We start from the raw sequence: 19388 nt of genomic DNA on the forward strand, positions 1-19388 counted from the left end.
GAGATCTAGATCTGACTTTCTGTTTGTTTGTGTGTTTTATGTCTCAAGAGATCTAGATCTGAGATCCAGATCTAGATTAAATAACCCCTTTGTGGTGTTCCTCTCCCCTTTTGTGGTGTTTCTGGTCCCTCTATGGGTGTGTTACTGATGAGTTCACAGGCTCGGGATGAAGATACAACGAAGGCCTTTCATTTATGGAAATGTTTACAATTTCAGAAAGCTTTTGGACTGATTCTGGAAAGAATAGAAGATAGGGTTCTATGGTGCAGCACTTACTGTGAAGATTTAGAAACAAAAGAGATCGTAATGAGTCTCTGTTTCGTTTGTATAGGATTCTTTGTAATCGAACTTTGCGCCTCCTCTCAGACAATAGTTCAATATAAAACTTATCTATTTTCTTGTTTAGTTTCAGATCTGATATGTTTTCTGCAATATATAAATGCCGTTTGGCTATTTTCTTAATTGAAAATTTGCTTCTGTCAAAAAAAAAAAATAGTCATAATTTGTTTTTTTTGGCTTTTGTTTGTATTTATTAATTATCAACTATTAGAATAAATATATAATATTAAATGTAATAAATGTGTAATTATAAATATTATATATATAAAATTATAAATATTAAGTTAAATAAAATAATTTTAAAGTATCATTTTTCTAACTAACATTACTCTTAATTTAAAGTAAAATGATCATTTTTACATATTTTTTCATCTTTTAGTTTATATATAGTAAGGGACAAATTAATACTGGAATAAATTGAATACAACTCATCTAAATAAGATAATTTTTGCATTTTATTATGGTGGTTTTCTTTCGATCTTAAAATTTAATTACTTGTAAAGAAAGAATTTGTACAATATCATATAAGATAATTTTTTTTTGTAAAATTGTTACTTTATATTTATTTGATTCTTTGTGGTACAGAAATTTGTAGAAGAGAATAATATACAAAGTAAAGTCCTTCAATTCATCCCTGCCAAAAGTATGTATAAATTTAAAGAATCTCAACTTGTGATCATAGTTATTAAGGGGTAGTGGAGGGGATATATTAGTTTATTACTGATATGAAATAACCATGATACTTTTATTGGGAGAGGTTGTAAATTAAAAGTACCTAAGTTAAATCATGAGAATGAAAAAGAGAACAAATTCCAATTGGCCAAATGCGTAACAACTAAGTATATATGCTCAAGTCAAAATCAATTAATGACTTTTGGAAGACTTTATCTTTTTATTGTTCGAAAAGAAAAATAACGAGATGCCACATCTATATTCAAGTATGATTGATTTTTTATTATCTAACGGTGAAAAACACAAATTTTAATTTTCAGACGATAATTGGACAATGAGCAAAATTTTTCGGGTATTAACGTCATCAACATTGTTTTTAAATAGAATAATACCGTAGTGCATGTGATATATATATTGTTCGTGCACCTAAGTGGCCTAACTAAATCCTACTCCTGATTTGTTCTTGTCTTTCACGCCATGTTTTCTCTTTTTCCTTCTTCTCCTATAAAAATTTAAATAATTAATATATTCCGCATGCATTTTGTGTCACTTCATCGTAACTTTATGGAAAAGAGAAAACATTGGTCCACGTGGCACTCATGCAACTCCCAATATAACAATATTGCCATAATGTTAAATGGAAGAATTTTAAGTGTACTAATATTACAATAGTTTGAATGGATATGAAAAAGAGAAAGTATAATTTCAAGTGTAGTAAGTATATTATTATTTCAATAATTTTAATCGTTAAATTTAATTATAAAAAATATATATAGTTATTAGAATATCGATATTTTGAGTATATTTAAATTTTTTTTATAATATATATTAATTAAAATTAACGATTAAAATTATTGAAATATTAATATTTTAGGTATAATTATTTTTTTTAATTATATTAATGAGTTTACTATTAATTTAGTATTTAAAAGATTCAGTTGTTGACAATAAAGTTTTTTAAAAATGATATTAATAAAACACTTTTTGAATGATTTAAAAATACAATAAAAATAATCAATAGTTATTATATTTTTGTAAGTGATAATTTTTTTGTATTTAACAAACGACTTATCCATTTGATCTAAATTTTTATGGTAATATTTGAATAAATATTTAAAAATTACACAAGAAATTCGAAACAAAATTTGATTTTTAGATTTTTTTGTTTTTTTTTAAAATATGATAATTCACGATAAAAAACTTTTTTAAAAAATTTAGTTGACATAAAATTACCAAATTTTAAGAATGAGAATATCTTTTTTTTAATAATAATTGCAAAAATTTGTATCAAAATCTAATATTTAAAGTCTTTTTTAAAATATATATTTAATATGTAATTTTTTTGTGTTTTTAAATCTTTCGACAGATTATTTGTCTCTAGCATTTTTTTCGGATTTTTTTTGTCAGCGATGTAAATTTTCAGGTATCATTTTATTAGTTTATTTTATAATAGTTAATGATGAATTATGTTAGCTTTGTGAAAAAATCTCAAAATATGTTAAAAAAAAGTGTCAGTAGATTTATTATTTTTTATTATTATTTTAATTATTAATTTAATATTTTTAGTCTAATAATTTAATAATATATTTTTAATTTATATTTTTAAATATTATCAATTAATTATTGGCTAAAAATAATAAATGCTATTAATTTTATAATATTTTTCTGTCTTTAAATATTTAGTTTACTACCATGAGTTGCTACACAAATCACACGTTAGTTATAGCCTTCCTTGAACTAGGTTTACGTATGTCCAAGAATCTCAGTTCGGACAAGTTGCTAGAGAAGGGTCCACGAAATACGAAAATCAACAATGTTATATGACAGTTATTTTAATAATTAAATTCGTTTAATAATATTTCTCTTTAACACTATAACAAATCATCAAATTGATTGCAGGATATATAAAACATGCATCAAGTGTCAAATAAGACAAATACTTGTTTCTTGCAATAGACGACGTTCGATTTTCATACGTTTGGTTCTCTGTAGAATATGGAGTTAGCAACGGTGTGAATGATAGACTTGTCACATAATAGAGTGATGATCACTTTTGAAATTGGGATTTACAAATCTTGTTATAAACGAAAGCTACCGTGTTCCTGTCGCTTACAACAGTGTTCTTTGCCATTATATCGCTCTCTCCTAAAAGTTTAAATTAATAGAAAGAGATAATATAAATAATTATATTTTTAATACTTTTCGTGCTCTTCCATTTGCGATTTATGACTTCATGACTATCAGTAGGGTGTTTCGCCTACTAAAATTTGAATCCCTTTTTCAATTTCAAAATATAAACTTTGAAAATATTGTTTGAAGGAAAAGTATGGAAATTAAAGAAAAGTGAGTACTACATATGATTGGATGCTTTTATATTTTCATATAAACAGGAGCTTATTATTGAGGGATGGTTCATGGTTGGGTAATAGTGATCATGAATGGTGCATGATGCGAAGATTCATGTTAGATAGTACTTAGCTAAATGCATGAAAAACAAGACAACTCAGTATTTCACTAATTGATCGAATAACTCTCTTTTAAAGCAAGAAAACGTCACCAGAGCTCGTGCTGGAGATGGGTAGTGCCACCAAGCTCTACAATAGCCAGGCCTTTTTCTTTTCTTTGGTTGTCGGAAACTACTGTGCTGGGAGAGTGAAGATTGTGATACAGCTAGAATGAAAATTAAAAGTTAGATGAGAGTAATTTTAAAAAAAAAAATATTAAAAGTTTTAATTTTGATTTTTAAAAATTTTAGTCTTCATTGTTTATTTTTTGAAGGTATTAAGATTGTGTTTGGAAAGGAGACTATATATTATATTTGGTGTAAAGTATATATAACTAAACTATGTCTCAATATCTTATTTATTTTAAAATAAATATAATAATTAAAAAATAAAATTATTTAAATATTTTTATTAATTAAAAAAAATAAATAGTCATGAAATTTTATTTGCCTTCACAAGATTTTTAATTGCTGGCTTCACCCACGAAAACAAGTGGAATTGAAATCCCAAACCATAAGAAGATAAGAGCAAACATAGTTCCAAATGGCATAGCTCTAGATTATTTTATGCCCCATATGAGAGTGTTTAGCACAAAAAATACGACAAATACAATTCAAGGAACACTACTGCAGATCTGAGGGCCATTTTCTTCCACTTTGTTCCCTTGAACATTTTGTATAGGCGAGTTGAAGCATAATTCGCAAAAATTTCCATTACAACCCATAGCAAAAGAATGGTTGTCATTAGGCCACCTTGGTTTAATTTGAAGGATAAAAGAATCCAAGCACAGCAAATTAAATATAATGATTACCAGTATCATTCCAAAAGTTAGAGAGGTTGAAGAAGTGAAGATAGTCAAAATAATAGAATGCAAATTTAAAAAGGTTAATGAGAATTTTTTTTAAAAAAATATTATCAAAATTTTAGTTTTTTATTTTTTAAAATTTTAATCTTCTGTGTTTTCACTTTTGGAAGGCTTTAAAAGGATTAAAATTTTATATCCTAGAACTAAAATTTTAGTTAAAATCAGTTCCTCAATTTCAATCCCTACAAAACAAACACTATCTAAAGTTACTAAAATTTTCATATTACCAAATACAGTACTCAGCTCAAATCTCCCAGTTTCATATGTCATAGAAACAAACATACCTAATTGTCTAAGATTAAAAATAATTGTCTAAAGTGATAAGACCTTGGCGCATGCCCATACGAATTCTAAAAAAGAGTTTGTGAGAGTTTTCTTTTTTAAATAAATAAAATAAATGTTTATTTTTAAAATATATATTTTGTAGTATTTTTATTAAAATATTTTGTATGATTTATCTTGTTTATAGTGTAAATGAAATAAGATTATATGTATCTCATTTACACTAAACGTGATAAAGTACGAAACGACGTGGTCGTATCACGTTTATACATGTATTGTATATATACAATTCGTTTACACCACAATTTGGAATTATTTTTCACCCATGCCTTCAAATTTTTTCCAACTTCTAGCCTCTTCTAACCATATTATCGACTTATTAGGCGAGTATGGTGTGCGTAGATGCACATGATCCAAACATCAACCGTCTGAATGCGATAGGGACAGCCAACTTTGAGGTTATTGTTGTTGTCTTTGTGTTTATATTAAAATATGTATGTGAAGCTATAGTTAAGGTACTTTTATAGAACTAGTGTACAACACATGTTAGTTGGATGATGTATTGTTAGAAAGGGTTAATAGAATTTATTTTTAGGTGTTAGTTGAATTAAGTTCTTCATTTTGTTTTTATTTAAAGTAAGTTGTTAGATAGACATTGGGTGATTAAATTATTAATTATTTAAGTAAACGTCGTTATTTAAATTAATTTATTAAGTAGATGTTTATTAATTTAGTACTTAATTATTTAAGTCAATGTGTTTATTTAAATTATTTGTTAACTACATGTTTAATAATGTAGTTATTGATTAATTAAGTAAATATTTTTTTTTTGAAGAGTTATATTGTCTCACATCATTTGCTGCCATCACAGCCGCCTCATCATCAGCCATAGGATCCCTTTCGTCACCCACAACTTCTTTCGAACTCACATTTTAACAGACCTTAGTGACAGACACAGTTTCCGTCATGTGGCATCGGACATCGGCTGCATTATCAGGGTGATCACTACTGATAATATTGTTATTAGTGTTGTATTTTTGTTATTCCACATATTATTATTAATATATTTTAAAACACTATTTATGATTTTTGGTACATTATTTATGATTTTTTTTATACCTATGGTATTTAGTTTGGATTTAAATTCTTGAGTTCTTTCTTTAGGTGTTTTATGTAAATGTGGTTGTGTTGAAGCTTACACTTTAGAATTCAAGTACAACATAAATGCCATTAACATAGATAACTTAAATCGCATAAAATTCGAGTACAAAATATGCTAAGTAAGAAAGTGAACAATGACATAAACTACACAAACAACAACCTCAACTAACAGAGGCAAAGTAGCGACTCTAAACTAAGCCTCGTCCGTAGGCTGGTTTGGACAGCTTTTTCGAATATGACTAGTTTGCCTATAGAGAACACACATCTTCTCTTGGTGTTCGCCTTCGTCCATCTCATTACGAAACCTGGTGGAAACAGGTTTGCTAGTAGACTTCTTGCACATGGCAGGATTAGGACGAAGCTATGTCCCATACACCAACCAAAGCTTTTGTCTAATATTGGAAAAAACTCTGCCTCATACACCTTGAACACAGCATGCTGCATGTACACCGGATGGACGTATGAACCCCATTTGACACTCGTGGTGGCACAGGTGACTGGTGGATGTCAGCATGAAAAATGTAGTGACTGAAAAAGGCCACACTCACACGTGTCCGCCGTCAAGCGAACACGGTACAACCCTTGCAACCAACCCTCGAGGCTCTAACTCCTCAACTAGGAACACTGAAGGCCGTCTATTGCAGTGAGTAATGAGCATCTTCGAGATTCCCCTTTTGTTCTTTTCAATAGCAGCTATCAGCCATTAAAAAAATTGATTGCCCACCAACTAGCTATGCATGTGCCTCCCATCCCTTCCTAACGAACAATTACTGCAGTCTCTAGTAGGTGCATTGCACGATAGCTAAAATTGGTAGGTAGCGTCTACCCTTAAGCACAGTATTCATGCACTCGGAGAGGTTTGTCGTCATGTGCCCAAACCGGCGACCGCCATCGCAGTGTTGTAGCCAAATCTCTTTGTTGAATCTACCAGTCCAGTCCGTCATCTCCCGCGACAAACCCACAGGAAGGGAAGGCACAAAATACCTTATCATACATGCTGCAATCACGCACCATAAGTTGCCCATCATAGTACGGTACAACACTGATTTCAACCCTCGTTCCGGGATAACAACTCCGTAGTACTTGTAACAACCTCAGCACTTTATTGTATGACTCCTCCCAATCACTGAATATTTGGGCAATTTCTTTTTATTTTGCCATCCAGACCTTTTTGTACAAGGGGTATGAAATGATAGCTTTGCGTAACTGCACCTTGTAGGACAAAGATGCTGACGGGTGGGGTGGATTGTAACAATGGCAGGATCACATAGCAGATAAGACTGGTGTCCAACTGTCGGTGATCTTGAGACATGGTGGGTGCTAAACACGTGTGTGCTCCTCCCACCCTATGCACCTCCCTCACAAAATAAGACAACAGTGGTTGACATGTACATTAAGCATAAAATGATAAATGAGAATATAGAACACAGTTAAACTTGAACTCACCAATATTCGAGATTCTATCGGAGAGCAACACAGAGATTCCAGGGGCAGCCTGCTATTGTCGGCAATGTACATGGTACTTTAATCGATCCGACTCCACGAATCGGTACTCAACAATTATGCGAATGTTGTAATTCTTCACACCCTGCATTATTGCATTTCTGCATTTGAATCTGTGGCCAACTTGAAACTCCACACCACCTTCTAAGTTGTAATCATCTTTACCCGTGTTGGAAAATATATTTTTCTCTTGCATCGCGTCCAGATCCAATGTATGATAGTGACTGGGTACAGATGACAAGGTCGGAATTGGGTGCGAGACAGGCAGAAGATACCGACGTGATGGCTTGACCGGGGTCTCTGGTACAAACTCCTCCTCACCATCATCTTCAGAAGAATTGCTCTCTTTGCTATGCACAACATACTCCTCGTCGGAGTCCTCACCGTTAACATGCATGTCTTCCATTGGACTAGCAACGTGTAGCAGTGGTGGTGCGAGAGGTGGGTCATCTTGCACAAAGTCCGATTAGCTAGATCCACCGCCACCGACATCACCAACTCTACAGAAAGCTCCAACACTTGTCCCGCCATGATTCTCCCATGAATGTTAAACATCAGATGCACATGCTCGTTGCCATGGAGTCAAAACAGATGAAATGAAAAACTCTGTTTCTCATCAGTACTAGCAACCTATACCCCACTCTTCCGATCTCTTTTCTTCCGCTACCACTGACGCTACTCAATATCAGACTCTTTAGCTTTGACAAAGAACTTATTCGTCGAGTATGCAACAAAACGGGATTCTCACACTCAAATATCACCCCGGTATCACTATTTCTCATATGGTAATTGGAATACACACTTACAACTAAATATCTACTACTACTAGACATTTTGGCTTACTTCGGAAGAAACAAGGTAGAAAAAAAGAAGTGAAATATTTGTGTATACAAAGGATTGCACATCCTTTTATAGTTGTTTGAAAATGTGTCGCTACGTATCTCGTTTACATTGTAAACGTAATAAATATTCACGTAAATAGACATGTGTCCTGCTTCATGCCTTATTTCGTTTATACTGTAAATGAGATAAATCATACGATGCATTTTGGTAAAAATGCTACAAAATGTATATTTTAATAAATAAAATATTTATTTTTTTATTTAAAAAAATCCCTTGTGAGAGAGGTTTTTTTTATTTTTAGTTGCCCACGGTATCCCTAAACCCAACAGGTTAAGGACTAATCCGTCGCGGATCGAGGTCTGCCGCTGGCCAATGGGTTGCTGCATGCACAAGGCGGGATTCGAGCCCCTGACACTTGCTTAAGCGAACGAGTGAGCTGACCACTTGACCAACACAAGTTGGTTCCTTGCGAGGGAGGTTACTTGCAATTAATAAGTCTTTTTTTTTTGGTGGTATTGTACAATTAATAAGCTTTACAAGGAAATCACTACATTGGACCCTCATCAAGCAATACGGAATCGTCAACTTTTTGGTGGACAAATATGGAAGTTAAGTCTAGAATACAAGTATAGGCTTTCATTTAAAGCCCAAAATATAAATGACATGATAAACTTATAAACAAACAATTTTTTGACCAAAAAAAAAAAAACCAAACAATTTTCAAAATCTCTTATTGCAAAAAAAAAAAAAAAGAAAGAAAGAGAAACTATCCTTTGAACTTTTGAAGCAAGTCTAATTGAATTCACTCTTCCCAAAATCCGAATGCTGGACTTTGTTCATGCTCTTTACTTGTCTCACTTGACTTCCATGTCAAAACATTTTTTATACCTTTCTATATTCTATATTTGTGTTGGTCTACGTATATAAAGAGCAAAATGAGAACAGGACCACTCAAATGATTCTTACCTTTAGACAAAAAAATTATTCTTATCTTTGGTGCTTACTGCTTAATAGACATAAAGCTGTTTATTTGCACACCTCTACTTGTTCTTTATATGGAATAACTACAAGGCTACTTTCTCCTAAAAAAAATTTGTGAGATTATTTTTCAAGTTTTTTTAATGTGGACAAACTTATTTATGTGTATTTTTTTTGTTTATATACTGAGTATAGAACTCATATAAGATGAGTGTCATGCTGCATCCATTGGTAAACTTGTTAATGTCAGTATCTCTATCTCTTTTAGAATTTAAATTTATTTAATAGTACATGATAATGTGTTCATTTGTTTTCATTATATTATTAAACTTGACCCATCATATTAAATTATTATAAAATTTATTTTATTATCATATTATATATTTTGCTCTACTGTCAAAATTTAAAAAGATAAATAAGTGTGTGCAAAGATGATTTTTTGGGTGTGAGGTGAGAACACATTTGAAAATTAAAACCTTTTTGTCAGAGCAAACCAAAGCAAAGAAAAGTATGTGTGAAATGTGAACCTCTATAAATTATATTCATGTCACTGTACAAGATGTGTAAACTGTCTGAGACAAATTCTACATATCAATATGCCTCAGAAGAATCCATATCATATCATACCAATGATGGAGTAGCCTGAATAATCCATCTTCCTGTTTGATCATGTAAAACACATGACTCAAATCTTGTTTTGTTCATCTTTTCTTCAACCAAGATTAATTCTGAGAGAAAATGTAACAGATTTTGGACAGCATAACAAAATTTAAGATTGAAAGCGAAGCTTCTGCGCCCTTTGATAGAGGTCGAGGGTGTCGGTGTGGTTAGGATCTAAGCAAAGAGCTGCTTGACAATCTTGAAGAGCAGAGGATAAGTCCCCCATTGACTCATAGAATGCTGCTCTCAGATGAAGCATTTGCATGTCAGGCTTGAAATTGATGGCCTTGCTAAGCTCCGCCACGGCCTCCGTCTCCTTTTGCTCATCCATCATCACTGGTTACAAACATCATTGTATGCAAGTCAGAAAAGGAAAGAAAGAAAATCTTGATTTCAGTGAAGCTTGCATCAAAAGTAAGTAGCAGGAAGGGGGCAAAACAAATTTGAATGCATTCAGTGAATAAACACACAGTTCACACTTAACAAAGAAACAAATTGCCACCATTAACTTATCAAATATTAAAACACAGTTCAATCATGAAACAACAATATTAATTATTATCCGAAACCTGTGTCTCATATTAGAATACAATAGCAGATGGGAAAGACTCAAAATCAAAAGAATGAAAGATAAGGAAAGTACCTGCTGCCCTGTATCTGTAAGGATAAGTCCTTAAAGGATCAAGTTGTGTTGCTAAATCAAGATCAACCTTCGCCATCTCGCGGTCGCAGTATTCTGAGCGCTTCTCATATGCTGAGGCATTGCTATCTGCCTTCGAAATTAGCTTGGTCATCTCGTCATACGCAGCTTTTCGCTGATTCTTTTGATGATAAACACGTGCTAGACCTTGATGAGCTCTCGTGTGGCGAATCGCCAAGGCATTCTTGTAGCACGATTTTGCAAGATCAAGCTTACCACAATCCACGTAAATACTCCCCAAGTTATTTAGAGCCTGAAAATAATTGTAGCAACCAAATAAGATAACAAGAAAACACACAGCAAGATCAGATATAGAGGGATATGATAGTAGAGATTACTAACTTGTCCTTTTCGAAGACCGTCCGAAGGACATTTAAGCGCCGATTCCAGAAGTTCAATAACATAAGAAGAGGATTCAGGGTTAAGACTTGTATCTGCCAACACATATGCTTTCAAAAAGAAGGCTTCAAATGATTTCTGAATTGCAATGGACCTCTCAGCCCTTGCAAGAGCCTCATCCCGGTAGCCAGTATCATACAGAATCCATCCTTCATAGATTAACCTTTCTTGCATTGAGCTACAATGGTTCCTAGCCATCCTCAAACTACACAACGCCGCCTTTTGACAATTTAACCTATGAAATTCGTATATGTGAAGAATAAATACTCTTGACAATTGACATTGTACTAAGAAACTGAATTGGGTGTAGAAAATAGCTACACTATGAAGAAAGATAAAAAAAAAGCATTAACTTGAAACATATTTATATATTATAAGCTTATCAAGCACATGATCAATTCATAATGAATCAGCACCATAATGCACAATGAATACTAAAGGTTGGATTTACAGATGCTTACCTCAAGAGTAGTAGCGACTGGCGAAACTCTAGAAGGCTCTTTCCAGGCTCATTCTCCAGCATCTGATGTATAATGGCCAATGAACCAACATCGTCCACCGAAGACCATTGTTCATACAGTTGCATCCAGCATTCGGCCTGACTCTTTCGCTCCACCTCCTGGCTAAGGAGGTGAAGCAGATATTTCCCTGTGACCTTCCCTTGTAAGGTTATGTAACTTGGCTCTAAAGTTAACATTGTGCGAATATCTCTGACTGCGCTTTCATAATCCTGAAGCGCAATAAATAGCCATGCTCGTAATTCTAAGCAATCTGCAGAGAGCTTGAATCCAATGATCTTATCAAGCTCCGAAATCCCATCTTTTATCTGCTTCTCCTCCACCTTTGCCAGAGCTCTATACTTGTAAGGAAATGAAAGGGAGGGGTCTAATTCAGTTGCAGCATCCAAATCAATAATCTTTTCCCTTCCCATATTGTAAATTGCGCGCTCTTGATACATCCACCCGGCTGGTTTATGCTCGAATATGAGAGAGCTAATTAACTTATAGGCTGAATATGGTTGACCCTGCTTGTGCTTTGTTCTGGCTAAGCCTGCAACAGAATACACATGACCTGAATCTGCTGCCGCCTCGAAACAATGTTGTGCATGCTTATATTCCTTCCTTTCGAGCAGAACACACCCCAGTTGATGGTATGCAAGGGCCTTCTGCCATCTTTCCAGTGCACATTCCTCCAATCTTTGCAGCAACATTGTTGTGGTTTTCGATACCATGCTTTCCTCCATAGCAACCTGGCTTAGGAAACAGTAGAGCAAGAAAGAATCATACCCCACCATGGCCAACCGTTCCTTCGCCCCAGAACTACAGAAAAGTTTCATCACATTCAAATTGTACAAAGAACTGGGAAGTTCCCTGAGCAACACTTGCAAGCAGGATGCCACAAGGAGAGGCGCTCGCTCCTCGAATCCATACTCGATAAGTATCAAGGCATCATCAATATTGTCAACATTTGAAGCCAAATGAGAATCACAAGAAGACTTCATCTCCTCACAACAGAACCTATTGGCAAAGGAAAGAAGCTCCAAAAGAGTTAAAGGACAAAAGGAATCCAATCTTTTTGTTCTGCTGTACAATTCCACTGCCTTCATACCTTTTGAGCAAATTCCACCTTTTGTGAAATCAATTTTCCTCATTTGGGACTCTGCAAATCCACCATATAACATGGCCTTAAAAGGGTCTGAAAGTTCTGCCATTCGCCACCTAACACAATGGATTTCCTCATCTCCAATGCAGAAAGAAATATCCTTTTCCTCATATGGCAAAAACACACTACTCTCTGTGATGTTTTCTTGCTTTGACTCTTTTGGACACTGACACTTATCATTAACCGAAAAGGGACTAAACCCATTTACCAAATTCAATTTTGGACATTCAAGGATGCAACCACCACACTCCATTAAAGACACACCTTCAAGTTCATCCTCCCTCCTCTCAAACCTCAACCATGATGACAAAACAACCTTGGACAACACGTCCTCGGCATTCTGCCGCGCTGTCCGGAGACACCTCCTGAGAAGCTTCTGGTCTCCAATTCCGCGCAACAGCGAATACTGCTCGATACAAATTGAAGCCTTCTGTGATTGGGGGCAACACTCTAGCCTGTAGTAGAGTTCTGCCAAGGTTTCCACAAGGTTGATTGGTTTGAGGTAAGGCTCAATGGATGGTTCAATTGTGTCAGTGGAAGGTAACTGAAGAGGAACAACAAGGTTTCCAACTTCTGAGGTTGTTTTGTTCCTTGGTTTGGCCTTTGACAACACAAGGGATACAACACCAGAAGAAGAACCATTGCTTCTTCTTCTTCTTCTGCTGCTGCTGCTGCCACCACTGGTTTCTGAGGAATTCAGGGCATGAACTTGTGTGCTCTTGAAGCGTTCACTTATCTTTAATCCACGCATTTTCTTCTCTTTTTTCTCACTTTTCCTTCAACCCTTTGTCAAAAAGAAATGAACTTTGAAATTGAGACCCCATAAAGGAACAAAAAAATACGAAACAAAAAACCCTCTGGTTTTACTTGCATACAAAACCCATAAACGATAGAGACATAAAGAATGTGAATTTTCAGGTTTTATGACATCCCAATATAGTGAAACTAATGAAAAATGAAACCTTTTTGTTTTGGGTACTAATGTTCTGCTACTTACATGGTTGGTTTGGAAGGAGAACCATTTGGTCTAATCTGATGAACTTGGTGGTAACTGGAATCTTCTTTTTTGGTTTGGTGCTATAAAAGGTGGTGTCAAATTCTGGCTTTATAATCATGTGTGTTTTTGAAGATTGAAGATTGAAGATTGGGAGTAAACACAAAATAAATACACAATGAAAGGTTGGAGTTAGTGGTGGCAAAAACCAAATACACAAAAGGAATCTGGTTTTTGGTGCTTAGTTTAGAGTTAGTGCCACAAACAACTCCATTGTGTTCTTTACTTCTTTTCACAGAGAGAAAAGGGTGTTTAATGGGGGGTCCCAGTGGCAAATATTAGAGACACTGATTCATTCATACTACAAAGGAAGTGGAACCACTCCAATGGAAGCCATAGATTCTGGTTCTGTTTGGTTTGGTCAACTGGTTCCATAATCGAGGTGTGTTTAAACTAATTAAAACTTTGTCATTTACCTTAATTTTTTTTCATTAAAGCGCAAAGTTTGGATTGAGAAGATGGGGGAATTATTGAAGTGTGAAGCAAAGGTGGCATAAGGTGGAGTGAGTTGTGTAACCAATCCAATTATTTCTTGGTTAAGATGTCTCATCAACACCAAACAACTCGATCACATTTTTAAATACCATTTGTCCTATTCTCCCTCACTTAGATAAACTATTAAAACGTCTCTTAATTTTTTTTATGACAAAATTATTTCTAAGAAATTAAAATGATAAAAATAGTTTAAAAAGATTTTAAAACATAAAAAAACTATTTTTTATAAGTGTCAAATGATTTTATTATTTAATAAATATTTTGTGCAGTTAATACAAATTTTATAAAAATTAAAATCAGAATAAAGTTTGATATTTAATTTTTTTAACTTTCAATTTTAAAAAAATACAAAAAAAATTATTTGACTTAAAATTATTAAATTTTAAAAATAAAAATATCTAAAAAATATCACATCAGAATTTACTAAAACTCTTGCAATATATATGTTATTTGGCTATTTTTGTCTGCATTTAAATTTTTTAAGACTTTTCTTTGTGATTTACCCCTTCTTATATATATATATATATATATATATATATATATATATATATATTATAAAGAAAAGTATTTCTAAAATCAATTCATGTATATATAGATGATATTTTTAATACCAAGATTTAATGCTAATTTATATTGATTTTTTAAGTGAAAAAAATATATTTTTTAAATAAAGTATTTTTATTCAATTTAAAATCTATTTAGATAAATCTTTTAAAAAAAGTATTTTTATTAGAAAAAATAAAAGCAAAAAACATTTTTAATGATTGAAAATTTTTTTAAAAAAACTTATCCAAATATAAAATAATTTTTGTCTGATAAATTTTTTTTTAAAAAATAAAATAAGTAAGTATTTTTTTTTCAAAAGTCAATCTACACTGACGTTTATCTATTATTAGAAATTTAGAATATTTAATTATATTGATGACAGTATATTAGGTTTAATTGATAATGATATATTTATACTTGACTAATTAATATGTCTAGTTACAATATTACAATGCTTTAATATTAGGGTTAAGTACTCTTTTTGTTCTTAAGGTATGGGGTGAAAATTAAATTTGTCATTGACTTTTTTTTTGTTATTAAAATAATCCTTAACATTATAAAACGTTATAAAATCATTCTTTTATCCATAAATAACATTTTTTCGATCAATTTTATCCTTTAAACAAAAATAAAAAATATTAAAAAAATAAACCACTCCACCCACCTCACCCTTTATCCCAACCTAAACCAGAAAAAAAAAAACAAAAGACACAGAACAAAGAAAGAGAGAAACAGAAAGGAAGAAGAAAGAAAAGGAAAGGAAGAAGAGGGAGGCAACGGCGGGAAAGAGTGCGGCCGTTGCCGTCGCCGTTGTGTTGTGACTAGAGAGAGAGAAAACGAAGAGATGAGAGAAAAAACGAGAGAACAGAGGAACAGAGAGAGAAGAAAGAAAAGGAAAAAAGAGGAGGTGACGGCAGAGAAGAGTGACGACGAAGAGTTGCTCTGTCGGCGTCAAGCTCCATCACCATCATCGAGCTTCTGGTGGTGAGGGGCTCTGCTCTTCCTCCTCGCTCGATTTGTCCTCTCCTTAGCCCGGCGACAGTAGTAGCATTCTACGCCGTCGCTTCTTCTTCCGCTTTCTTTCAATCGCGACGGCGACGGACGGCAGCAACACCACCCCTCTTCTTTGAGCTTCCATTTTCTCTCTTTTTTCTCTCTTCTCTCTTCTCTCTTTTCTGCGTTCTCTCTCTTGAGTTTAAAGGATTGAAATTTTGAATTTTCTGTCTTGAATTTGAATATGGTATTTGTTACGGTGGGTAACCGGAGATTGATGGGCTGGATGGCGTTGGTTGGCCCAAACATATGAAGGAAGAGGCTTTCAAGTGGGTCTGCAACTCGGGGGCCTCCGTCCGACTTGTGCTCGTGAAGGAATGGGGGGTGGTACCTGCAAAGACACTCCGATGCCTAAGTCAGCAAAGGATTAAGCAGGTTTAGAATGTATTGGAACTTAGAGATACCTGAGGGGTGTCAGCGTATTTATAGTGGTGAACCAATAACCACCGTTGGAGTAGTGCCACCTTTTTAGGGTGTTAACCGTCCCTTTATCTTAGGGAGGTTAAGATATGGCTCTGTGAAGTGGTTAGAGAGATTCTTGGGGCAGTTACTCATTTGAATGAGTGTTTATCTGCCAGTTAACCCTCGTACCCGACTTCTTTAGAGCAAGTCGTGGTGAGCACCGACTTCGTAAGACGAAGGTTGGTACTGGGTGAGGTCCAACCCTTTGGATTGGACCTTTTGCTTGATCCTGGGCCTTTATTATTGGGCCAGGGTATTAACAGTGCCCCTACTTGAGCCCAACTTTCTTTTCGAGATTTGGGTTTGAGTATTCTACTCGGGGTCGTAGTCGACTTGTAGGAGAACCGACGTGATGGTCTGAAATCGACGTGACTTTTCGTAGCCTTTTGGTTCTGACAGTTACGTCTAATCAAGCGTCGTGTCCGTTAGGGATGTGCGTAGGGATTGATGGCCTTGGTAACGGTGCATTCTCATTAAATGACTGCCCTGCTTTTACCATTATACCCCTAACGTGCTTATAAATACTTTCTCTCTCTTTCATTGTTTCGTTTCTTCGATCTTTCAAATTTTTCCCTTTCATCTGTGGAGCATTTTCATATCAGTTCGTGGGACTTCTTTCGTTGAAGGCTTTCATCTTCTCCTACCTTTTTCCGGCAAAGGTTGGTTCTTTTTTCTCTCGCTTTTGCTTGCATGCTTTTTATTTTCTTTGGAGAGGGAGAAGTGACGTTGTAGGCTTCTGTTAAGTTTCGTATCCCCTTAGGGACTCTCGTTTTTTATTCTTTTTCTTTTTCCTTTGTAGGTTTTCATCGTATTTTTAGAAAAATGTCTTTTGTAGAAGTTCTTGCTCAATGGGTTGATGTTACGGTCCTGGGGGAGGAACCCTTGGTTGATGCCGAGTTCATCACCCATATTTGCACTCATAACCACATTTGTACTTTTGAGGAGGATGAGCCCAAGTATGAGTTGGTGGCCCCGGGTCTGGAAGACCGGGTTTGTTTTGGGAAGGGTTCCGAGGAGGTCCCTCATTTTTTCTATATGTATGAGAGCATGATTACCCGTTTGGGTGTTTTTCTTCCGTTTTCTGAATTTGAAATGGCTGTTTTGCACCACTGTCGAGTTGCCCCTACCCAACTTCACCCCAATTCTTGGGGTTTTCTAAAAATTTACCAATTTATTAGTCACGCTTTGGACTTTTCGACCTCTTTGAGGATTTTCTTCTATCTTTTCCATATGACTAAGCCCTTCAGTGAGCTAAATAACAAGCAGCAACGGGTGTCCTTCCGAGCCATACAAGGTCGGAGAATTTTCACCCTTTTTGACGAATCCTTCCACGACTTCAAAAATTATTTTTTCAAAGTTCAAGCTGTAGAGAATCACCACCCCTTTTTCTTAGATGGGAATTCTTCCCCTCGTTTTCCCCTGTATTGGTTGGAGGCCTCCCCCTGTGAGAAATACAGTCTGGACGACCTAGACAAGGTGGAGGCGGCCATTGTGGGGTTTCTCCGAGAAGTGTGGGGGAGGGTCCCATACTTGGATACTTGGAAGTTTCTCCAGGGATCGCCGACTTTTGTTCGGTCGCAACTAGGTAGTTTATATATATGTGTATATGTATTTCTTATTTCTGACTTGTATCTGCCGACTTTGAGGTAATGATGACTTGTTGTTTTTGCTAATTGTTTCTTTTGCAGATATGGCGGGGAAGAATGCTCAGGAATCTTACCAAAGAGTTCAGAAGGCTAAGGCAAGATCTCAGGCTAGGACTGGTGGCACCAGGGCGATCATCTCTCCTCCTCCTCCTCCTCCTCCTCCCCAGAACACGGGGACTCCTTCCCAGTCCATTGTGATTTCTTCTTCAGCTTTGTCTCGGCCGCTCCCCTCCGCCCGACTTCTTTCTGAGCCGGAGAAGAAGAAGCGCAAGACTTTAGAGTCTGGCTCTTCTTTTGATGGTGGGGTTAAGGCGGATACTCTTGCATTCATCCGAAAGAACATCTATCATCATATAAGTATGGATGATGTCTCTGTTCGGAACCACCTTACCACTCTGGCTGAGGAGAGTTTCAGGGCGGCAGGTGTTTGTGGCAAGCTCTTGGATATTTTTGAGAAGACTCCTCTCAGCTCTTTGGGGTTAACCTCGAAGGTTGAGGAGCTGGAAGGAAGGCTTCTTTCTTATCAAGAGCATGAGAGGGAGTTGAAGGAGGAGGTCGCCAAATTGAGGGCGAAGAGAGATAGCCTTCGGGAGAAGGAGAGTAAGTTGCAAGCCCAATGCAATATGGAGGCGGGTTTGAGGAAAACAGCACAGGAGAGTTACCAGAGTTTATTTCAAGATCTTGTGTCTGTGAGGAAGGATCTGCTGAATTCTCGAAATGCATATGCCGAGTTGGAGGACTCTATTACTGATGGCGCCGAGGAGGCTTGGAGGATTTTCAAGGAGCAGGTCAGAGTCATTGCCCCTGACTTGGACCTTTCTCCTTTAGATCCAGATAAAGTCGTCATCGATGGTGCCATTGTGGATCCTCCTGCCCCCGTAATCGTTTTCGAGTCAGAATTAAAGACTCGGGGGCAGAGGATTATTGAGTCTCCTCCTCGTTCTAAAGACGCTCCGAGCTCTTCTATTGTTCCTCCGACTTCCTCTTCATCTCCTGTGGATGCCTCTCTTCCCGGTCCTGGTGGCGCTCTTCCTGACTCTGGTGGTGGTGATCCGTCTACTCCTCTGCAGAAATAACTTTATATGGCTATATGGGGGCTCGGCCTGTGGGTCCCCCCTTTTTTAAACTCTTTATATCTGTTTGTTGAACAATTTCTTTTGGCCTTTTAAGGCCATAAACAAAATATTTAAAAATACCCTTTAATAAGGGTTTTTAAATTAACAAAATAAATACTCTTTTTTGGATAAGGGTTTAAGTTACCTTATGCGTGCATGCTTTTCTGATTTTGATTTTTCGAAGTTCCCTTGATCTTTTCCTGAAAACCTTTCCCTTTGGCTTGTCTGTTTTTCTGAGCCTTTTTGTTTAAGGACTTTAGGACAGCCTTTAAGCTTTTTCCTAGGTTTTTTCGATCTCTTTTTTGTTATTCCTTATACTCAACTTTGTTTTATTGAGTTCTTATGACTTAGGTTATTTTTGCGATTCGTTTTCTTTTCTACTCGGTTTTTCCTTTCGACTTATGAGTCGGGATGTCTCCGATTTTTTTTACGATCAACTTTTATAACCT

General features: G+C 35.3%; 1 protein-coding gene across 2 annotated transcripts; it reads right to left on the bottom strand.

Annotated features, from left to right (window-relative positions):
* Positions 1–9664: 9664 nt before the first annotated feature.
* On the bottom strand, positions 9665–14107 carry LOC130941315 (ethylene-overproduction protein 1-like). 2 transcript variants are annotated; one of them, XM_057869774.1, is made up of 5 exons: positions 13566–14107; positions 11368–13344; positions 10850–11141; positions 10451–10760; positions 9665–10143 (listed from the first exon to the last, which is right to left on the bottom strand). In XM_057869774.1, coding segments are annotated over exons 1-5 (2808 nt in total). In that variant the 5' UTR covers positions 13568–14107; the 3' UTR covers positions 9665–9916. The 2 variants fall into 2 exon arrangements, with proteins under 2 accessions (XP_057725757.1, XP_057725758.1); XM_057869775.1 differs by having other exon boundaries at positions 11368–13352; positions 13566–14106.
* Positions 14108–19388: the final 5281 nt, after the last annotated feature.

Source organism: Arachis stenosperma, chromosome 7, assembly GCF_014773155.1.
Source record: "Arachis stenosperma cultivar V10309 chromosome 7, arast.V10309.gnm1.PFL2, whole genome shotgun sequence".
Taxonomy (NCBI): Eukaryota; Viridiplantae; Streptophyta; class Magnoliopsida; order Fabales; family Fabaceae; genus Arachis; species Arachis stenosperma.

Bases quoted from the DNA above. Each gene is read 5' to 3' on its own strand.
- LOC130941315 (XM_057869774.1), bottom strand. The intron at 10,761-10,849 runs GTTAGTAATCTC...AATTATTTTCAG, and splicing joins ACGGTCTTCGAAAAGGACAA to GCTCTAAATAACTTGGGGAG. The intron at 10,144-10,450 runs GTACTTTCCTTA...GTTTGTAACCAG, and splicing joins TTACAGATACAGGGCAGCAG to TGATGATGGATGAGCAAAAG.